This window comes from Scardinius erythrophthalmus, assembly GCF_964197995.2.
Source record: "Scardinius erythrophthalmus genome assembly, chromosome: 24".
In the NCBI taxonomy this organism is placed as follows: Eukaryota; Metazoa; Chordata; class Actinopteri; order Cypriniformes; family Leuciscidae; genus Scardinius; species Scardinius erythrophthalmus.
In genome coordinates this window covers 5,034,102-5,054,755 of record NC_138244.1, presented here as the reverse complement: position 1 = coordinate 5,054,755, position 20,654 = coordinate 5,034,102, and the positions used below count along the sequence as shown (strand labels likewise).

The following is a 20,654-nucleotide window of genomic DNA, read 5'->3' as shown; positions in this document are numbered from 1 at the left end:
GTCACTTCAGACGATGACGAAGAGCTGCACGAGAGACATCACGAGCCCTGCTTGAGGAGGTATTGTTGAGATAAAAGTTAATTTCCTTTGTTTTAGCCTTTAAAGTTATGTTGTCCATTGTTAACGAATTGAAAATATTTCTTTTAAGCTTGATGTGTGTATATGATTTATGATATTTAAATAGTTAAAATACGCATGCGTTGTAAAAAGGCTATTTATTCTAGGACGATGTGCATACTGTGAATATAAATAGGCCAAGAATGAAAAAAAAAAACCTAAAAATATTTATTCACAAATAAAATAGTCTATTTCTGTTTTAAAATGAACATAAAGAAACACCCTTTCTGAGTACGAAATATGCATATAAATGTATGATATTCATACCTTTGTCATTTTTACAATATAATCAATATTTTTCGCATATTTTAACTGAATATATATATATATATATATATATATACACACACACACACACACAAATTTACAAACTTTTATTTGCAGTTAATCGTAGTGCTGTCAAATCGATTAGTTGCGAATCCAAGTTTGTAAATATGTGTAAATATATGCATTCATGCAAAATAATCTATAGATATAGTGTGTGTGTATATATGTATGTATGTATATATATATATATATATATATATATATGTATATATTGTAGTGCTGTCAAATCAATTGAACGATTCAAAAGTTTGTTTTAAAAGTTTTGTAGATCATAAAAGTTTGTAAATATGTGTGTTAGATGCGATTAATCGATTTGACAATATATATATGATCATATAAATTTGACTACATAAATGACAAAAAATTTTTAAGAAATTATTATAAGAAGTAATTTAACAGGTTTCATTCATTTGCTGCATTTGTGTTTGCTGCAGAAATGAATGAGTGTGTGTGAGTGTGTTTATCTCTCTGTCCAGTAAATCCTCTCGACACGCTCTGACTGTGAGTGGTTTCTGTCTCTTGACATTGTGAGCTTAAAGCGGTCATCTGAAACTATAGCTGCCGGCGCAGCGTTCAGGGGCTCTGTCAGCGACTGACAGACGCGCACAGAGGATGGCAGGGTCCTGTTTCCATGTGTCTCCTCTCACAAAGCTTTTTCCAGTGGCTTTGTGTGTCCATCCGCTGGTCATCATCTTATGATAGAGATCTCATTATGAGGGTGTTTTACTGCTCTTTCTCGCTGCTCCGTGAGGAAGACTTCAGTGAAATCACAGTCAGGCTGAAGTCATGACACTCATTCAGCACATTCGCTCTGTCTGAGGGAAAACAAGAGTGACTGCTCCGTTTTGCGAGTCGTTTTAGCCAATATCTCAGGTCGGATGGTCTGTTTCAATGCAGTCAGAGTTAAACTTTTATTGCTGGTGCCGATCTGTGTTCCCAGGGAGCTCCCTTCAATTCATCAGTGTGAATTGGGATTAAATAACTGGATGTAGAGCTGAGAAGTTCTGGAATTTTTGTGACAGCATGTACATAATTATATAATTAATTTAGACTCAATAGAATTGTTTATTCTCTGAGATATGTAGAATACATTTTTCTCAACTGATTAGACATATTTCTGTAAACTTAGTGCAATAGCAACAGCCATCTTTGTCAATTGTCAAATGTCAATTTATTGATTATATTTTGATGTTTCACTCAATCTTTGAGGAACTTTGATGAATGCAGTGTTGTTCCAGCATGGGCCATAATATGAAATAATTTTAATTCATATTTTAACTGTATATGCAATTATTTGATCAAAAATACATAGTTTTCTATGTGAATATATGTTAAACTATATTTATTCCTGTGATCAAAACTGTTTCAAAACTCAAAACTGAATTTTCAGCATCATTACTCCAGTCTTCAGTGTCACATGATCCTTCAGAAATCACTCTAATATGATGATTTGATGCTCAACAATTTGGTACTCAAACGTTTATTATTATTATCAGTCGTGCTGCTTCACATTTTTGTGAAAAAATGATAATTTGTTTCAGGATTCTTTGATGAATAGAACATTCAAAAGACAGCATTCTTTTATAACGTTATAAATGTCTTTACTGTCATTATTGATAAATTTAATGCATCCTTGCTGAATCAAAGTATTAATTTATATCTTTTTGTAAAGGAAATGAATGCTTTTATTCAGCATGGATGCATTAATATATACGTGTTCAACACTATACAGCCAAAAATGGTTCTGGAAAAAGCGTTGGGTTCTTTACTGAATCCAAGAAACATTGAATATTTGAAGATTTCTGAAGTGTGTGACTTTCAGGTCTCATGGTGTCTGTCAGTGGATGATGATGGATGTGTCTGGTGATCTTCAGCTCATCCTCATGCAATATTAACCCGTCTGGTCTGAGATTGTCTAAGCTGCTCTTAATTTAAACCCGCAGACTTGGAGTGACTCATGTGACTTCCCAACAACTGGTGCTCAATCAAACGCAACCAAACACCAGATCACCGAGCAATGAAGACTGTAAACAACCTTGAAATGTGAAAACTGATGTGTTAAATTCAACCTAGGACATTTCTTTAAAGTCCCCCTGCGGTGAAAATCAAGCTTTTAATGTTGTTTATATGTGTATGTGGTGTTTTTAATGTGCTTTAAGACAAACCATGTGTAAATTCATAAGTCGACACCATTGCTGAGTATTTGCTCCTTAAAGGGGTCATCGGATGCAAAATTCACTTTTATATGGTGTTTGCATATAAATGTGTGTTTGCAGTGTGTGGACACAACCACCATACAATGAAAAAAATCCATTCACTCCTTTTTTTAATCCTCAAAAAGTCTAAACACTCTAAATAATCAATCGTTTGGATTTTCTGAGCAATATGATGTCATAATGCTCATGCTCCGCCCACGACCACTGACAGACTGTCCCGTATTAGCATATTTCTGCCCTCAGCCAATCGACACCCCCTATGGAAGAGAGGGGCGGGGTGAGCAGTTGCTCATTATCATTTAAAGAGACATGCACCGAAACGGGTCGCTGTGAACAGAGCTGTTTTTGAGGAGGTAAAAGGGTGTTGTTTTACACAACCATTGAGGAATTTTAACCAAAGTATGTTACAAACTTTACACGAACACCCTAAAGAATCATACCAACTTGACCCGATGACCCCTTTGAAACTGCAGTGACCCAAAGACAGTCTCAAAAACACGCTTTGAAATCGTTGGTGTTTCTGACGTCACAAACTACCTTGTAACCAGTCAGATCATCGTGTGATCGCCAACCAGTGGATCTCTGAGCTGAGTGAGTGAGTGGAGGCGGGGCTCATTTGCATATTCATAGAACCGCGCATACTAAATGAGGCAAGGGTGTCGAGTTACATTCAAGCCGTTTTATGATGTATAAAAAAAAAATTCAAGGAAAAAACTTTTAAAAATGTCATTTTGATGATCAAAGATGAGTTTTAAAGGATACAATTATTGACTACAGTTGGACTTTAATGCTTTCCCCATTTGTTCTCCCTTCACAGGTTTGGTGGCATGGCAGATATAGATCGCATTGGCTTATTGTGACACATTCATCACTTCTGAGAAGTTCTACCCAAAGGGACCCACTGGAACACCATCCCACGGGACGCATCCCCACCATGGGGGAGAGACTGGGCCGCACAACCCCTCTTTTGTCCCGTGGCCGTACGTTCGGATGGTCCACCTCCAGCAACAGCATCAAGCTGAAGACCTTCGGCCACAACGGCCAGGAGTTCCCGGTGCCGAGCTCGATCCACAGCCTGGAGGAGGCAGCAGCGTCCAGCGCGTCCCGCTCTCCTGTTTCACTGGAACCGGAGCCCGCGGTGAATAATGGATCAAGCGCATCCGTCGCTCCGGGTGGCTTCACAAAGGATCCACCGGCGCACAGCGAGCGCGTGCAGCCCGTCTCCATCCCCAACGCCCGCTTCACGCACAGCCCCTACCGCACCAAGACTAGCATGCAGGGCGATGTGTACAACTTCCTAGAGAGACCCGCCGGCCTGAGGTGCTTCATGTATCACTTCCTCGTGTGAGTACCTGCTCATTTCTGTAGCATTTGTACATATGAAGCTTAATATGGGTTTTAAAAGGGCTGTGAAACGATTAATCACATCCAAAATAAAAGTTTGTGTTTACATAATATAGCCTATGTGTGTGTACTGTGTATAATTATTTTGTACTGTGTATATAAATACATACACATGCATTAAAACATATTTGTATGTATACTTTATATATATATATATTTATATATAGTTTAAGTTATATATAAATATAAATATTTTATATATATAATGCATTTTTCTTAAATTTTTACATGCATGTGTGTGTATTGATATATACAAAATAATTATACACAGTACACACACATATATTATGTAAACACAAACTTTTATTTTGGATACGATTAATCGCGATTAATCATTTCACAGCCCTAGTTTTTAATCATACCTTTATCATTTTAAGGGTTTTTAATGAGTTTAACTCTGCTTGCGTGTCAGTCAAAAATTATATTTTTTTCAATTAAATGAATGTACTATATTTTTGTTTGATAATATTTTTTATGTAATGTTTTGTATTTGTAGGGGATTTTATGGTACTAAATTATATTTATGGAAATAATTGTGATCCATTTCGTACCTGTTAAACACTTTTTGAGCATGGACCTGAAAATGAAGTCTCAGTAAATCTTAAATGCTTTGGAGCACTGACTTATATTTGGTCTCTTTTTAATTAAAGAAGATACTTGGCAGATTATTGCAAAAAAAAAAAGTGAAACTTAAAAGTTATAGAAGTTTAAGTTTATTATTATGCTTTTTTTTATTGTATATGAAATACATATTTTCAAAACATGTTTTACTCTAAATCTGTGAAAAAAAATAAAAGCCATAAATATGAACGAGCTGTGTTCCAAATTTGAGGTTAATATCTAAAAAAATTAGCTTTTCCAATCTCTGTTAAATGTGAGTTAAAAAATCTGTGTGCCAAACCTGTTTTGTGCCAGTGTAAACACAGCCTTAGGGGAGTGATTTGAACAAACTCGTAACGTGTTCTGGATGCTGTGTGTTAATCACAGCTGATGCCATGTGGATCTCAGTAACTAAAGGAGAGTTCTCTCTCTGTCCCAGCACCTGAAACGGCTCAACCTGATCCTCAAAGTCTCTGTGATACACTGCAAACTCAGACACCAGGCTCACCTTTGCCTCGATTGAGAAAGCATCACTTTTTATTGGCCTCAAAGTGATTTAATGACAGCGTGTACGAGAAAATGGCTGATTTTAGTGTTAAACAACCATGAAATGTGAGGTAGTTTAGCTAATGAGTGCATTAGGACATGAGAGTGTTGAAACTAATACATTCATTTTATTGTGATTATCATTTACTCACCCTCATGATATTATGGCAGATTTTCAGTTAATAATGACTTGGGATTCAGTCTATTCCTACACAAATCTATCATGAGTTCAGAAAAATGGGAAGATATCGCATATAGACTGTCCATATGATACTTTTATGGTGCTTTTTTAATTTTTTTTGTGCAAAACTCACTATGCTAGGGTTGGTTGCTTGCTTTAGACGTTGATATGGTTTCAGTACCAGTGTTAATTAATTTGAGTATGATTTCTATACTATTATAGTTTTCATTAATATTTTGAATTAACTTTCTCAATATTGTTTTTATAACTTTTCCAAGAACAACAAAAGTTAACAAACATAAACAAAAATACCACCCCCCCCCCCCATTTTGAATAAACTTTTTTTCATATTTTAATTTAGTTATTTTTTATTAATGTTATTCTTTTGCCATTTTTTTTTTTTTTTTAAATATTACTATTTAGGTTTCATTTAGAGATTCACCGATACTAAATTTCTCAGCCGATACTGATTGCCGATTATTCGGAATGAAATCTACCTATAGTTTGATTTTCTTAAGGAAAAGAATCTCTCCCAAATAATGCTGCAAACTATACAGGGAGGGGAACCCTATAGGGAATGCCGATAGTGAAAATAATTGCTTTTATCTGCCCATACCGATTATTGGCCGATACATCGGTGCATCAGTTTCATTTATTTTTATTTCACTTTTAGTTTTTATTTATTTCTGGTTAGTAATCTTAGTAATTTAAATTAATTTTACTTAGTTGCCAAGGTTAAAGTTTTTTTTAACGTTATGTTTGGTTTATGTTTTTTCAATAATAATTATTTTAGTTCAGCTTTATATCAGTTAACAAAAAGAGTTTTAGTTTAGTTTACAATAATAAAGGCCCGTTCACACCAAGCAACGGTAACTATAATGATAACCATAAATGTATAGTTCTAAATATCGTTCTAAATATAAAGTATAAAGTATACATTGTCCTCATCACAACTATAATGATAAAGGCACAGAGAAACTATATAGTTGGAATCAGTTTCAGAACAAATTTTTTCCAGCTGATGAACAATAAAAACACTGACAGCCAATCAGAATCCATCCTGCATTTAAAGCGGCAGACGACAAAACTGCAGCGCGCACTTATAATAAACAGAACATTATCGTTAGGGATGGACGATATATATCGGCCACCATATCGGTAATGTCCGATATATGTTCATTTTTAATGGTATTGTTATCGGCCTGATAAGAACATTTCAGGAAATAAGCTACATAAAATTATAATGAGAACATTATAATTGTGTGCTTGGGTCATGGCTTCTGTATTCAGGCTCTCAAAAAATATATAAACATTTGATTTAGATTTATCGGCAAATATATCGGTTATCAGCTTACAAATATAAAGAATTATCGGTATCGGCCACAATTTGCATATCGGTGCATCCCTAGTTATCGTTACAGTTATCGTTTTTGGTGTGAATGGGTCTCCATCAACTTTCATAGTATAGAAAAGAGCAGCTTGAACATCTGGCTGAATATCTCTTTTTTTGTGTTCAGAAACTCAGAAACACGAATGAAAGTCACATGACAGTGATTAAATAATGACTTTTTTTTTATTTCTAGGTGTACTATCACTTTAAGAACTTTTTGTGTCTGACCCACTTTCTCAATGAATGAATTCCAGATTCAGGAGAATAATGAATGTTCAGATGTGGCGCTCTGCCCAGCGCGTTTGGCACATATTAGTATTTTTCTTGAGCTTATCGCACAAGCATGTCATGACACAGCGATGGAAACTCTCTGGCGGCTTGCCTTCCTTCAGTGCTGTTTGCTTTGGTGGTCTGATAACCTCTCTCTCTCTCTCTGTGTGTGTAACTGAGTATCTAGAGTTGCAGTGGTGAACCTGATCTCAGCCTCTTACTAAATTAAACCCCACTGACTGATATTCTGTGCCGCTCCTTTAACTAACTCTTACTTGCCGATGGTTATCGATGCCAGGTTGTTCTCTGGCCGATCTGGACACAGAAAGCTCTGAACGCATCCGTTCTGACAGACTAATGACCTGTCTGGGTCTTCAGGTGGATATGGAAAGGAGATTTTGTGCCAGGACATTGTTTAAAAAGAAATCCTGTCTGGGTTTTGAAATGAGACTCGGACTACTGGAATCTATTACTGTAGATTGACTGTATTGTAAACATTTTTATTGCTCAGAAATGGCTCTTTCATTGCTCAGTTCGCAGTTATGTTACATTGAGGTATCAGCAAGGGCGGATCTAGAAAAATATTTATGGGGTGGCGAGAGGGGGGCAGGAATTTTTGAGGGTTGGCAAAATATGGCAGACGTATATACACTGAATTTAATCACAGTTAAATTGGCCATAACTTTTAATTCGTTGCTGCCAATAGGGATGGGTATCATTCGGTATTACTACTCTTACCAATACTCCTTATCGATCCGGTACTTTACGGTATTCTTATCGGTTCTTTTTGTTATATTAAAAAAAAGGAAAAAAATTTTTTAGAACACAATTAATATTGTTTTAGATTTTGAAATGTAAAATAAATATCTATAGCAAAAGAAAAAGCAATGCTTTAACAAAACAAATAAAACATACGTTATGCAGAAGGGTGCAGGCTTTTGTGTTTTATATACAGAAGACATAGGACACCAAAAACAAAGTACAAACACATGGTCAAACAAAAAAAGTATACAATTAAACAAATATACAAATTATATACCCAGTGCTTTAATTTCAGTAATGTCTACTGACATTACTGTTCAGGAGTAATATGGGCTAAAAAGACATCTAATAAAGTCAGATTTAAAATAACACTGCATAGTTTATCATAGATAGATTAAAGCTTATATCATTCAAGAGCTGCGACTGATTTTCTCTTTGCCTTTTGTTGTTTGATTCACATTAATAGAGCAATCGTCAGCAGGTTTATTAGACTGCTGCCTCTTTAAGACCAAATGCAGATCTATTCATTATTACGCATCATATTTTCTCCCAACTATTAACGCCCATACTTAATCCTATTTTATTTTGTTTCTTTTACTGTCTATGGTCGCTGCCGTGCTAGTGATGGGTGAAACCATTGTGAGGGGGAGGGGATTCTAAATCTGCGATTTCTGTTTGAGAGGAGTTTGTTGCGGGTCTCCTTGGCCTTCAACGTGTAGGCTATGAACATAAAATATCCTTATAAAATATTATCTGATTTATAAATGGGGTGGCAACAGGGGTGGCAAGACTGTATCCCAGGGGTGGCAGCTGCCACCCTTTGCCACCCCGTAGATCCGGCACTGGGTATCAGGTTTGACTTTTTCTTTTGAAATTACTTGGGAGAAATGAAAACTTTTTTTTCGTTAGAGCTTTTAAGCTATATAATTAATGTGGAAAGCTGCTTAGAATTTGATGAGACATGTTTGAGTTCACATTGAGATCTTAGACTTTTGATCGCAAACTCTTACTGTTTTTTATTTCTTCTCAGGAGAAACATCTGAGAATCAGCATTATTTTAGGGTCACTATATTAACTATATTATTATAGTTTTTATTAATATTTTGAATTCGTTTTTATTTGTATAATTTGCATTTTTCATTTAAATATTCAGTTAAAGTTTAGTTGTTTTTGTCATTTTTATTGTTTATATATATATATATATATATATATATATATATATATATATATATATATATATATATATATATATATATATATATATATATATGTTATAGTAATACATTTTAGTTATGTAAGTTAAACTAAATTTTAATAAATTATTGAAAACAATTTTTTTTTAAATATTACTTTTTAGGTTTAATTTATTTTTATTTCAGTTTTAATTTTAGTTTTTATTTATTTAATGTTAGCAATCTTAATGACTTAACTTAAACTTATTTATTTGCCAAGGCAAAATTTAAATTTTTTGTTTGGTTTACGTTTTTCATCTAATATTTATTTTATTTCAGATTCATTTCAATTAACAAAATAGTTTTTGTTTTATTTTTATTTTACAATAATGAAGTTAAACTAAATTAAATATATTGTATTTTATTTTTTATTTAATAAATGTAATGTAATATTTTTTAAATGTATTATTTAATTTAATTTCAAGTAACAACTGCTTTTTAATTGTTATAGTTTTAGTTAACTATAATAACTATAATATGTCGTCTCCGTTTAATCACACTGTTGTCTCTGAGAAAAAAAGAGTGCAATATTGAATTATTTTTTCCTGCTGGCTGCACCATTGCTTGGCCTTCATATTTCCAAACGTATTCCTGTTTGTGCCGAAGGCTACAATTTGTAAAAAGTGCCGAAGATAAAAACAGAACACTCTTGCATTATGGGAGATTTGCACATGGCCAGGTGCCTCTGATGAATCTTACGCAATGATCCACATTTGCAGTGCACCGTTTCGCCCTCTGAATTTGCTGCACGACTGCAGACATTTGGAAATTTATGTAATTAAATTCCCCTAGTTCTGAACTCTAACGCAAGATTCGAGTTCCTTCAGATAGACAGACACAAACATGCCACACTGAGACTCAATAAACATCAACATGCAACAGTCTTCTTCTGTAATGTAATGTGATGTATTTAATGTGACTGAAAGAGAATATTTAATGAGAAACAAAATATGCGCATTTTGTTCTCCTCAGACATCCTGACCTCTGTTCTTTAAGATCTGTCTGATCTGTCTGTATTTCAATTACAGCTCAGTGATCAGCTTAGTTATGATGGGACTATCAGAGACTCGTGCAGCTCAGCCCTGGATAAGCTTCATCATTGATCCTTATGGGCCGAGAGAGGGGGATGGAGAGCTATAGGATCATCTCCGGTCGTGACGATTTCAGAAAGCAAATTCACTTAGCATATCTTGTTGCTTGAGCATGTGAGGCGCCCAAAAGTGTAAAATAAACAATTAATGAATCTTAAATCCAGCCAATAATGTTAGTCTGGATTTAGATCGGACTCTTTACACTCTTAAAAATCAAGAAATCTAAATGGAATCTTTGGGAAAATGTTAAAATGTTCCTCACACTTATAAAAAGTTATTCTTTTTAGAACTTTTCACTGAAATGTTCTTTTGGGGATCCAAAAATGGTTTTTCAATGGCATCGCTTCGGAAAAATAACCCCTTTTGGTTCCTTTGGTACCTTAAATATGTTTCCATATCCCAATTTAGTATTTATAAACTCTGTGGTCATATTAGACATTGCTCGGTTTTTTTGAGCATCTTTCCCAGCAGTTTTGTCTTAACCAATGGCGTAAGTTTGGGGCGGGGCTATGTGTTTGACTGACCAATGACAGATGTGCAGAGTGTTCAGGAAAACTGTATGAAACAGTGATTTATTTTTTGTAGTTCTGGTTGATGATACAACAGTCTATTCTACCATTTAAACCATTTATACCATTTATTCTCAAGAATAAAAAAATAAAAAAATGATCGTCTGAAATGTGCTGTGACTTGTATTCCAAAGCGACTTATATAATGCAATTAACATCAAGCACGCAGCATATGTGAAATTCGTGCCGAATGAGAGGTACGTGAACCCAAGCTTATTTGTTATTATGCCGATAGTTTCAGTTAATTTGTTTAGGCTTAACTCTATAAGGAATGCCATGCCACTATAATTTATGTTTGTTTTATACTTAAACTTTTAATTCCTGTTCTTTTATGAATACCATTACATTTCAAATGATTTGTTGTAGAGTGAGGGGAACTAAAACACTTGTTTGTAAATGTTTCGTTTTATTCACCGGTATTTTACATTCTTTCCGAATGTAATAAAATGTGACTTGTACACTGATGCGACTTTAATGTGTCTGTGAATATGGTGTTTATTTCCTCTTTTTGTGGTCATAGATTTCCCATTGAGAGGAGAATTAATTGAGGTTAACATGAGATTAATCAGTTTGTCCCAGTTGAGATCATAACCCATTGGTGATTTAATCCGCTCCGGACAGCTGGACCGCTATAGATGCAGGAATCATTCCGAACCATTTCCAATGTGAAATCCCGTTAGATATCAAATATATACATAGCTTTGGTTGTTTTTAGCTTCATCGATAATGCTTGTTGCTCTACGAATTTGGCGAGGAGGGCTGGTGGTTTTGCTCACTTTAATTGTCTCAGATTATTTGCATTTAGTGCGGTCTGTACTTACCGAACTGCGTTGTACGGAGACCAGTGTACCATTTCATGCTTAAGTTGAGCTGTCAACTGGATTACATTCATGTTCTCTTGTTTCCCTGTCAGGATCCTAAAACCACCTGGCATCAATAAGTAATCTCTGGTCAGAGCCAGGTCAGGTGATGTTCATGAGCCGCTGGACTTCACAGCTCTGCATTTACAATCAGAAATTTGTGTTGCTTCGGGTTGCACTAGACAAATGGAGACATTTGCATATTATTATTATTATTATTATTATTATTATTATTATTATTATTCTCAGTATATTTCTTGATTTATCCCTCTGATGCTCTTCGGTCACTTTCAAACGCAATATTTTATGTTTTGTTTTTGTTTTTTACTTAATCATAATGGTTTGACACTTGGTGACTTTGGTGGCACTTGATATATGAACACATAAAAAAACTAAACAAAATCATAGACATGATTCAAAAAGGTTAAATGGTCCTAAATCAAAATTTCTCACGGATCGATCAAAAGTGACCACCATGGAAATTAATGGTAAAAATAAAAATAAAATAAAAAGACAGAGAATTTGTTTGGGGGGTGCAATCTACAAATTATCCATGATTCATAAAAAAGCACACAGCAATGAATGGGTTAATTGAAAAATAAGAAGAAGAAGAAATAGAACATAAATGTTTGTATTGTATTGTAAATATGGAATTATGGAAACAAATGGACCATAATTATTGCATACATATTAATTAGTACCATACAGTTCCCTCAAAATACTAAATCCAAGATATTATTGAACAAAATATTTAGTTTTTTTTTACTGAAAATAAATTATAACTTCAAATGAGGAGCACCAAAGAGTTTTTTTTTTCTTCAAACCCATATGACTTACTTTCTTTGGGTAAACACATGGTTTGTATTATTCATATTTGTGCTGCACTGAAGAAAGAAGGTCATACGAGTTTGGAATGACAAGAGGGTGAGTAAATGATGGCAGAATTTTCATTTTTGGATGAACTGTCCCTTTAAGAAGTTTTTTTTTTTTGCAGTATGCCAAATGTACTGTATATGTTGGCATAATCCACTACATCACCCTGCTAATGAGTGTTATTATCTTTGCTAAGCTGATGTTTAGCTCAGATATGAGGAGCATGACTTCTGCCATGCCTCTGGGAAATGGTCATCACCGGGTTTTCCTGGACAACTGGAAAGCCGTAATCGCTGTCAAATGGGTCGCCAGTGATACACCGATCGGTCCTCTGATGCAACCTTATAGTCCAGTCATTTTAAGCCAGAATGAGGGTCAACCTAGGGCAAACTCAACTGATTTTGTATCCTCAATATGTCCTGAGTAAGGAAAAAAAAAACCCTGAAGAATCCCTTTAAGGGAAAGTTTCGAAAAAGACCAAAATAGCCTATTCATACGCCTATTCATTCTTTTTCTCACGTGAATAGGGTAAAATTTTTAACCTTTAGATATCACCATGAAAATCACTGAGTTGATTACTTACATCAAGACAAACCAAAAATGTATTACAAGTTTTTTTCAATTGTTTGTTAACATGGACAAACGGTACATAATCTAATTACGTATGTGCTAATTTGTATAAATACCACAGCAGATCTAAACATTGGGTAGAGCCAGGTGAAAATGTCTTGTTGAATCTTGTAAAACAGTAAAACACTTAAAGGAGAACTCCGGTCAATTTTAACATTGAGCTAATTTTTTTGTACATTTGGAGTGCTGTCAATACAGAGAACAACGACAAAAATCGGTGTTGCCTACACCGAGTTATTCTATTTTTAAAATGTGCACTCTGTTGACTTCAATGGGGCAAGTACTAAACCTGCTTTTAGCCTCTTAACATCCTTGATGTGTCATTACAAGTGCCCAGGTCATGTGAGTGATTCCTTCAGAGTGGACACGAGTGAATCTGACTGCAGTAGATGTGAAAGATATGAATAAAAATGATGTTATTTAAGCCAGCGCAAATACCTGTGTTTACATCCTGTTTTTCGGTTGAAGTCCAAAGTAGTCGATTGCCGAGTTCACACGCATAGGTTTAGTTACCTATGATCACACGCGTAAGCTCGGCAATCGACTACTTTGGACTTCAACCGAAAAACAGGATGTAAACACAGGTATTTGCGCTGGCTTAAATAACATCATTTTTATACATATCTTTCACATCTACTGCAGTCAGATTCACTCGTGTTCACTCTGAAGGAATCACTCACATTTTCTGTGCACTTGTAATGACACATCAAGGATGTTAAGAGGCTAAAAGCAGGTTTAGTACTTGCCCCATTGAAGTCAACAGGGTGCACATTTTAAAAATAGAATAACTCGGTGTAGGCAACACCGATTTTTGTCGTTGTTCTCTGTATTGACAGCACTCCAAATGTACAAAAAAATGAGCTCAATGTTAAAATTGACCGGAGTTCTGCTTTAATGTTAAGGTCTGAATGGAACCCATTTAGGCTACCCATGAGCGTTAATACATAGAGGCAGGAAGAAGTACTTTAAACCAGCCCTTATTCATTATTATTGCAGAGATGGGGTTTGGGGCTGGGTCTGTGGGACTGTTTCTGGGGATTCAGGTTTTATTTTGTTTACCTTTTGTCTTCTGCATTCTCCTTACCCTTGTCTCCTGTTTTTCCCTAACACTCATCCCCCAGAAACAGTCCCATGGACCCAGCCCCAAACCCCATCTCTGCAATAATATAAAAATATGCCGCTTGATTAAATGAATGCTTTGTTTATTATATATAAGCTTGCAGGAAGTTTTAATGTTAGTTTTGATTTCTCATATCATAACCCCTTAAACAAGTCTTTTTGAAACTGGTGTTTTTGTTATGCAAAAATACCCACAAAAGAAAGCAGGATATAGCCAAACAAGATGGTAACTGATATTTAAGCGAATGTACTGTATATGATTTGTGACATTGTAGGTTGTTTTTTGCGCAATGAAGTTAATGAATGAGCTGATTTTGGGATCTGGCTCAGTGATGCACCAGCTGTTTTGTTTTAATCAGGTCTAGAGTATGTCCTTTCAAAAAGCCCTTCTTTTTTTGTATTATTTTTAACCAGTGACCGAGTTTGTCCCCAGTTCGCGCCTTTATTAGGTGCCGATGTGCCTTGACTTCTTAACGCAACGGGAGGTTGATTGAAAACGGCTCGTCTAAGGCTAGGCTCTGAGGTTATTGTGTTTTGGACTGGGAATCTGGTTTGGATTTGGGATTTAATTTGGCTAAAGGCGAGTGCTCTGCATGTGTCTGCAGGGGTCCATGGGATTGACAGGAACATACCGTTGGATAGAGGCTAGACATCTGCACATAGAGACAATGATCCTCCTGTGAGAAACAACTATTGGGGCGTATAGGGTCATGCGGCCGAAGGTCAAACACAACAAGACCTTTCAGAAGATGCACAGCTCCAGTCTAGAGTCACTATTGGTTTAAAGCCCTAGTTTTTCTTAATTAGAATGCAGTGATTGGAAGAAAAATAAATGAATTATTGACTTCTGACACGGCGATGCAGGGATTAAAAGAAAGCAGGATCCAGCAGTATTTCTTAAATAGCAAAATCAAAAATCTCGAAAAACGCAAACAGATCAACCAATTAATGTCCCCCTGCAGTCAGTCATTTTAGACCTTAAAACTCATCTTTGATCACCAAAATGACAAATTTAAACATTTTTTCCTTGTTATTCTTTTTTTTCATGCCTTAAAATAGCTTGAAAGTAACTCGACACCCTTGCCTCATTTAGTATACGCGGTTCTATGAATATGCAAATGAGCCCCGCCTCCACTCACTCACTCACTCAGCTCAGAGATCCACTGGTTGACGATCACATGTTGATCTGATTGGTTACAAGGTAGTTTGTGACGTCAGAAACACCAGCGATTTCAAACCGTGTTTCTGAGACTGTCTTTGGTTCACTGCAATTTTAAGAAGAAAATACTCAGCAATGGTGTCGACTTATGAATTTACACATGGTTTGTGTTAAAGCATATTAAAAACACCACATAGACATAGAAACAACATTAAAAGCTTGATTTTCACCACAGTGGGACTTTAAACATAGACAATAACAGACAAATGGCAACTGAAACTGAGGGCTATATATATACAGAGAAACACCAGGGACTAAACGAGATATTTAATTATAGGTGTAACACATGAGGGCAAATCAATACTATGGCAACAGAAGAACGGAGACAAATGAAACTGAACTGGGAATAGTGCAAAACTAACTCAAACAAAGCTCAAACCCAAATAGTTACTTTTACATCATCAAAGTCTAAAATATTTGGTTGACGTTATTTGAAAAAAGTATGTTTATATACCCGAACAGTTCATAGTAACAATTCCCTGCTTCTGAACCTTTAGACAGATTTAAAAGGATATTCAGATTATGAAACTTAATCCAAATTTGAGAAAATGAGGGAATCCATATTTGTTCCATTTGCGAGCGTCACGTCCTGCATTTCTGTTAATCCTGCTGTTGATGGTGCAATATCACAACATCTGGTCATTTCAGAAATGGATTAGAGGAGCATTTCTTCTTCTGTACAGTGCTGTTGCAGTCATTTAGCTCATCTGAGATTGCTTGTAAACTTCTTTTTAGGATTTTTACATAAGCCCAATATGTTTTAAAGCAGCAGTATGCACTTGATTTCTGAACATAATCGCTTTACATGAAAAGTGTTGAGAGTGTTTAGTGACACAACTTTAAAAACTTCTGTCGTAATCTGTTTTAGCTTTCTAAATTCAAGCTTCAAACTGGGTGAATGTTTAAAAGCCACTACTTTCAATAATGCAGTGTCATTACAATTCGATTCCTTTTTTAAGCTTATAGTGTGGAAACTCATTAAAAGCAGAACCTTACAGTGCAGAATCAGAAGGAGCAGAACCCAGAGTAAAATTGTTGTGAACGAAACCCTTTAGAGCCATACAGAAAGACAAAACCCTATAGGGTCAAATAGAAGAACAAAACCCCATAGAACGAAAGCCTATAGAGCCATATAGAAGAACGAAACCCTATATAGTCATATAGAAGAAACGAAACTCTATAGAGTCATATAGAAGAACTAAACCCTATATAGAGCCATATAGAAGAGTGAAACCCTATAGAGCCATATAGAAGAACGAAACCCTATAGAGCCATATAGAAGAACGAAACCCTATAGAGTCATATAGAAGAAACGAAACTCTATAGAGTCATATAGAAGAACTAAACCCTATATAGAGCCATATAGAAGAGTGAAACCCTATAGAGCCATATAGAAGAACGAAACCCTATAGAGCCATATAGAAGAACAAAACCCCATAGAACGAAACCCTATAGTCATATAGAAGAAACTAAACCATATAGAGTCATATAGAAGAACGTAACCCTATAGAGCCATATAGTAGAATGAAACCCTATAGAGCCATATAGTAGAATGAAACCCTATAGAGCCATATAGAAGAACGAAACCCTAGAGCCATATAGAAGAACGAAACCCTATAGAGCCATATAGAAGAACGAAACCCTATAGAGTCATATAGAAGAAACGAAACTATAGAGTCATATAGAAGAACTAAACCCTATATAGAGCCATATAGAAGAGTGAAACCCTATAGAGCCATATAGAAGAACGAAACCCTATAGAGCCATATAGAAGAACAAAACCCCATAGAACGAAACCCTATAGTCATATAGAAGAAACTAAACCATATAGAGTCATATAGAAGAACGTAACCCTATAGAGCCATATAGTAGAATGAAACCCTATAGAGCCATATAGTAGAATGAAACCCTATAGAGCCATATAGTAGAATGAAACCCTATAGAGCCATATAGAAGAACGAAACCCTATAGAGCCATATAGAAGAACAAAACCCTATAGAGTCATATAGAAGAACGAAACCCTATAGAGCCATATAGAAGAACGAAACCCCATAGAACAAAACCATATAGAGCCATATAGAAGAACAAAACCCCATAGAACGAAACCCTATAGAGTCATATAGAAGAACGAAACCCTATAGAGCCATATAGAAGAACGAAACCCCATAGAACAAAACCATATAGAGCCATATAGAAGAACAAAACCCCATAGAACGAAACCCTATAGAGCCATATAGAAGAACAAAACCCTATAAAGCCATATAGAAGAACTCTGTACTCTACTGGCTGGAAGGTTGTAGAGCAGAACATGGCTAAGCTACTAGAACAAACCCCTAAAGAATAAAACTATTAAAAGCAGAACTTTATAGTGAATGGGTAGAACTCTATAAAACTGAACCTTAAAAGAATTTGTCTATAGAGCAGACCACTATGTACTTAAAGAGAAAAATATATAGAACTCTAAAACTTTATAGAGCAGAACCGTATAAAATGAAACCTTACAGATCAGGGCCCTACAGACCAGAAGATTGTAGAACCCAGCCAAGGCTTGAACTGATTAAGTTCAATTAAGCCGGGCCCTATAGAGAACAAACTTAGAGCAGAAATATGTAGATCAGAAAACATATAGAGCAGAACTACTGAGTGGAACCCTATAGAGCGGAGTCGTATAGGTCCTTATAGAAAACCTTATAGATTGGAATCACGTAATGCAGAACCCGGCTAAGGCTAGAACGGACCCTTGAATAGAACTATATTAAAAACAGAACTGTATTGGGCAGTGGAGCCTTATAGAATGAAATCTTACTTGGCTGAAATTGGTCATATAAATTAGAACCCTAGAGTTTGGAACATTGTGGAATCAGCAGAACCATATAGAGCGGAACCTATAGAAAACTTGTAGAGCAGAACCCGACAGTGATCACTGCTAGAACCCATAGACTAAAAAAAAAAATATCACGTCACTCCCGGATAACCGAAAATGGGCAAAGAGGCGGATTAGCTGAGGTGACGTGGCGCTAACAGACAAACGGCTAGTAGTGACATCAGAGGCAATCCACCTGTCACTCAAGTGGCCACGCCCTTAATTATGCAGAACTTTAAGGCTTAATTTGATTTAAATGGATGAGTTATAAAAAAAAATCACCCCCCTCACAGTTGTCATGAAGGGCAAAATTAGCTATATAGACCAAAACCACTTTTTGCTCCAAGCTGAAAACACATTTTTTTCTGCTGTAAATTTGGGCATTTTAACATTGGGGTTTATGGGATTGACTCTCTTTTGGAGCCTGTCTCTAGTGGCCAGTCGATGAATTGCAGTTTAAGTCACTTCCGTGTCGGCTTCAAGAGAGAAAACTGAATTTTAAAAAGAACTGAACCTTTAAACTGAATCTTATAGAACAGACCTACAGATCTGAATGTTTTGGTGTCTAATCAAAAAGAGCAGAGCATCTTTAAGATCCAGACTCGCAGCTCAGGTGTTTCTCCAGTCAAATGTCGCTCATGTGATTTGATTGTGGTTTGTGTGCATCACGTTCGGGGATGCATTCCACCATCTGGTGTTCTGCTTCAGTGTGTGACCCTCAGTTAAACACACTCGAGTCGAGCCGCTACGAACACACCAGGTCAGCATACATCTGGACGTGACGCAACTCCCGAACTCCTTTGCTGCTTTATCTTTTATATTACACGTGACATTTTGATTTCCGACTGCTGTGTGAGTCACATTGTGTGTTTGTCTTTTGGTGTTAGACGGAGAATGTGTTTGAAGGAAATGTGTGTTTATGCAAGTGTAATCTCTCATGTGGTTAAACTCTCTCCCATCTGTCCAGTGTGTGTGTGTGTGGGGGAATCCTTTTGAGTGTTTTGAGGCTCTTACACACACTAACAATATTCTAGATTAAGAAACAGTGTTCAAAACTATGACTAGTCTGTGGGTTTTGTGAACGACAATATTCTAGATTAAGAAACAGTGTTCAAAACCATGACTAGTCTGTGGGTTTTGTGAACGACTAGATTGTTCTGTTAAGAGCGTCCTGTATAATGAGGCTGGCTGTGTTTTGCTGGTGTGTTTTTCAAACAGTTTGGACTATTTTTAGCTTTATGTTTTAGCACATGTACTGTAGCAGTGCAATAAAGAGGATGAATTTAAAAACTTTTGCAAAAAGTATTTTAACTGCAGAATGGCACTTGCAATAAAAGGGAATAAAGAACAAGATAATGGATGGAGTTAAAGACAAAGAAGTGCAAGTCAATTTTATTTATATATCACTTTTCAGAATTGACATTGTTTCACAGCAACTTTAAAGATAAATATTGCTGGATTAATGTCTAAATGACATAAAGTCCTCATTGTGCAGTTCAATTAAAGGGATACTCCACTTTTTTTTGGAAATAGGCTCATTTTACAACTCCCCCAGAGTTAAACAGTTGAGTTTTACCGTTTTCGAATCCATTCAGCAGATCTCCGGGTCTGGCGGTACCACTTTAAGCATAGCTTAGCATAGATCATTGAATCTTACATGACCATTAGCATCTCTCTCAAAAAAATGAGGCGTAATGATATGACGCAGCGCCTGAAAATAGGTCTAATAGGTTAGACAAACTTAGTCCCAGTCACGTTGGAAGTTACCGAGCTGGGGACTATTTTCAGGCGCTGCGTCATATCATTACGCCTGCTGGAACCATGGTACGGCAGCAAAGTTTCTTGATTATTACGCAGGAATGAGATTATAGTTCCTAGCCATATCAGCCTAGAAAATCGCAACTTTTCATTTTCCGTCGGTCTTAGTACACGATGTAAACAGAAGAGTCAAGTTTTAAATAGGAAAAATAACGAAACTCTTTGGTCATTTTTTTGAGAGAGATGCTAATGGTCTTGTCCGATTCAATGATCTATACTAAGCTATGCTAAAAGTGGTACCGGTAAAACTCAACTGTTTAACTCTGGGGGAGTTGTAAAATGAGCCTATTTCCAAAAAAAGTGTAGTATCCCTTTAAGAAAATGTTCTTATTATATTTGTCTGTCTCAAGTTGCATACGATCAGTTTTCAATGTTAGGCAAGATACGTCTCAAATCATACTGTGTTAAAAATATAGTGTGTCGGAGTTGTTCCATATAATATTTCTTGTGCATTTTTTTTTTAAAAGTGTGCAACTTTTGGCTAATGTTACCCACAAGCCCTTGCATTAGAGGAGGAGTTTATGACGAGACTCTTTTGACTTTTCTAGTGGCAAAGAATGCAGTTTT

At 35.8% G+C, this 20,654-nt stretch overlaps 1 protein-coding gene across 1 annotated transcript in view; it reads left to right on the top strand.

The window, feature by feature from the left end:
* Nucleotides 1-20,654, top strand: part of kcnq1.2 (potassium voltage-gated channel, KQT-like subfamily, member 1.2) — a 151,432-nt gene continuing 130,778 nt past the window's right edge. Inside the window, exons 1-2 of the mRNA XM_081356076.1 lie at nt 1-59; nt 3,478-4,004. Coding sequence (XP_081212202.1) covers nt 3,595-4,004 — 410 coding nt within the window. The 5' untranslated portion in view covers nt 1-59; nt 3,478-3,594. The remainder of the gene's footprint in view (nt 60-3,477; nt 4,005-20,654) is intronic.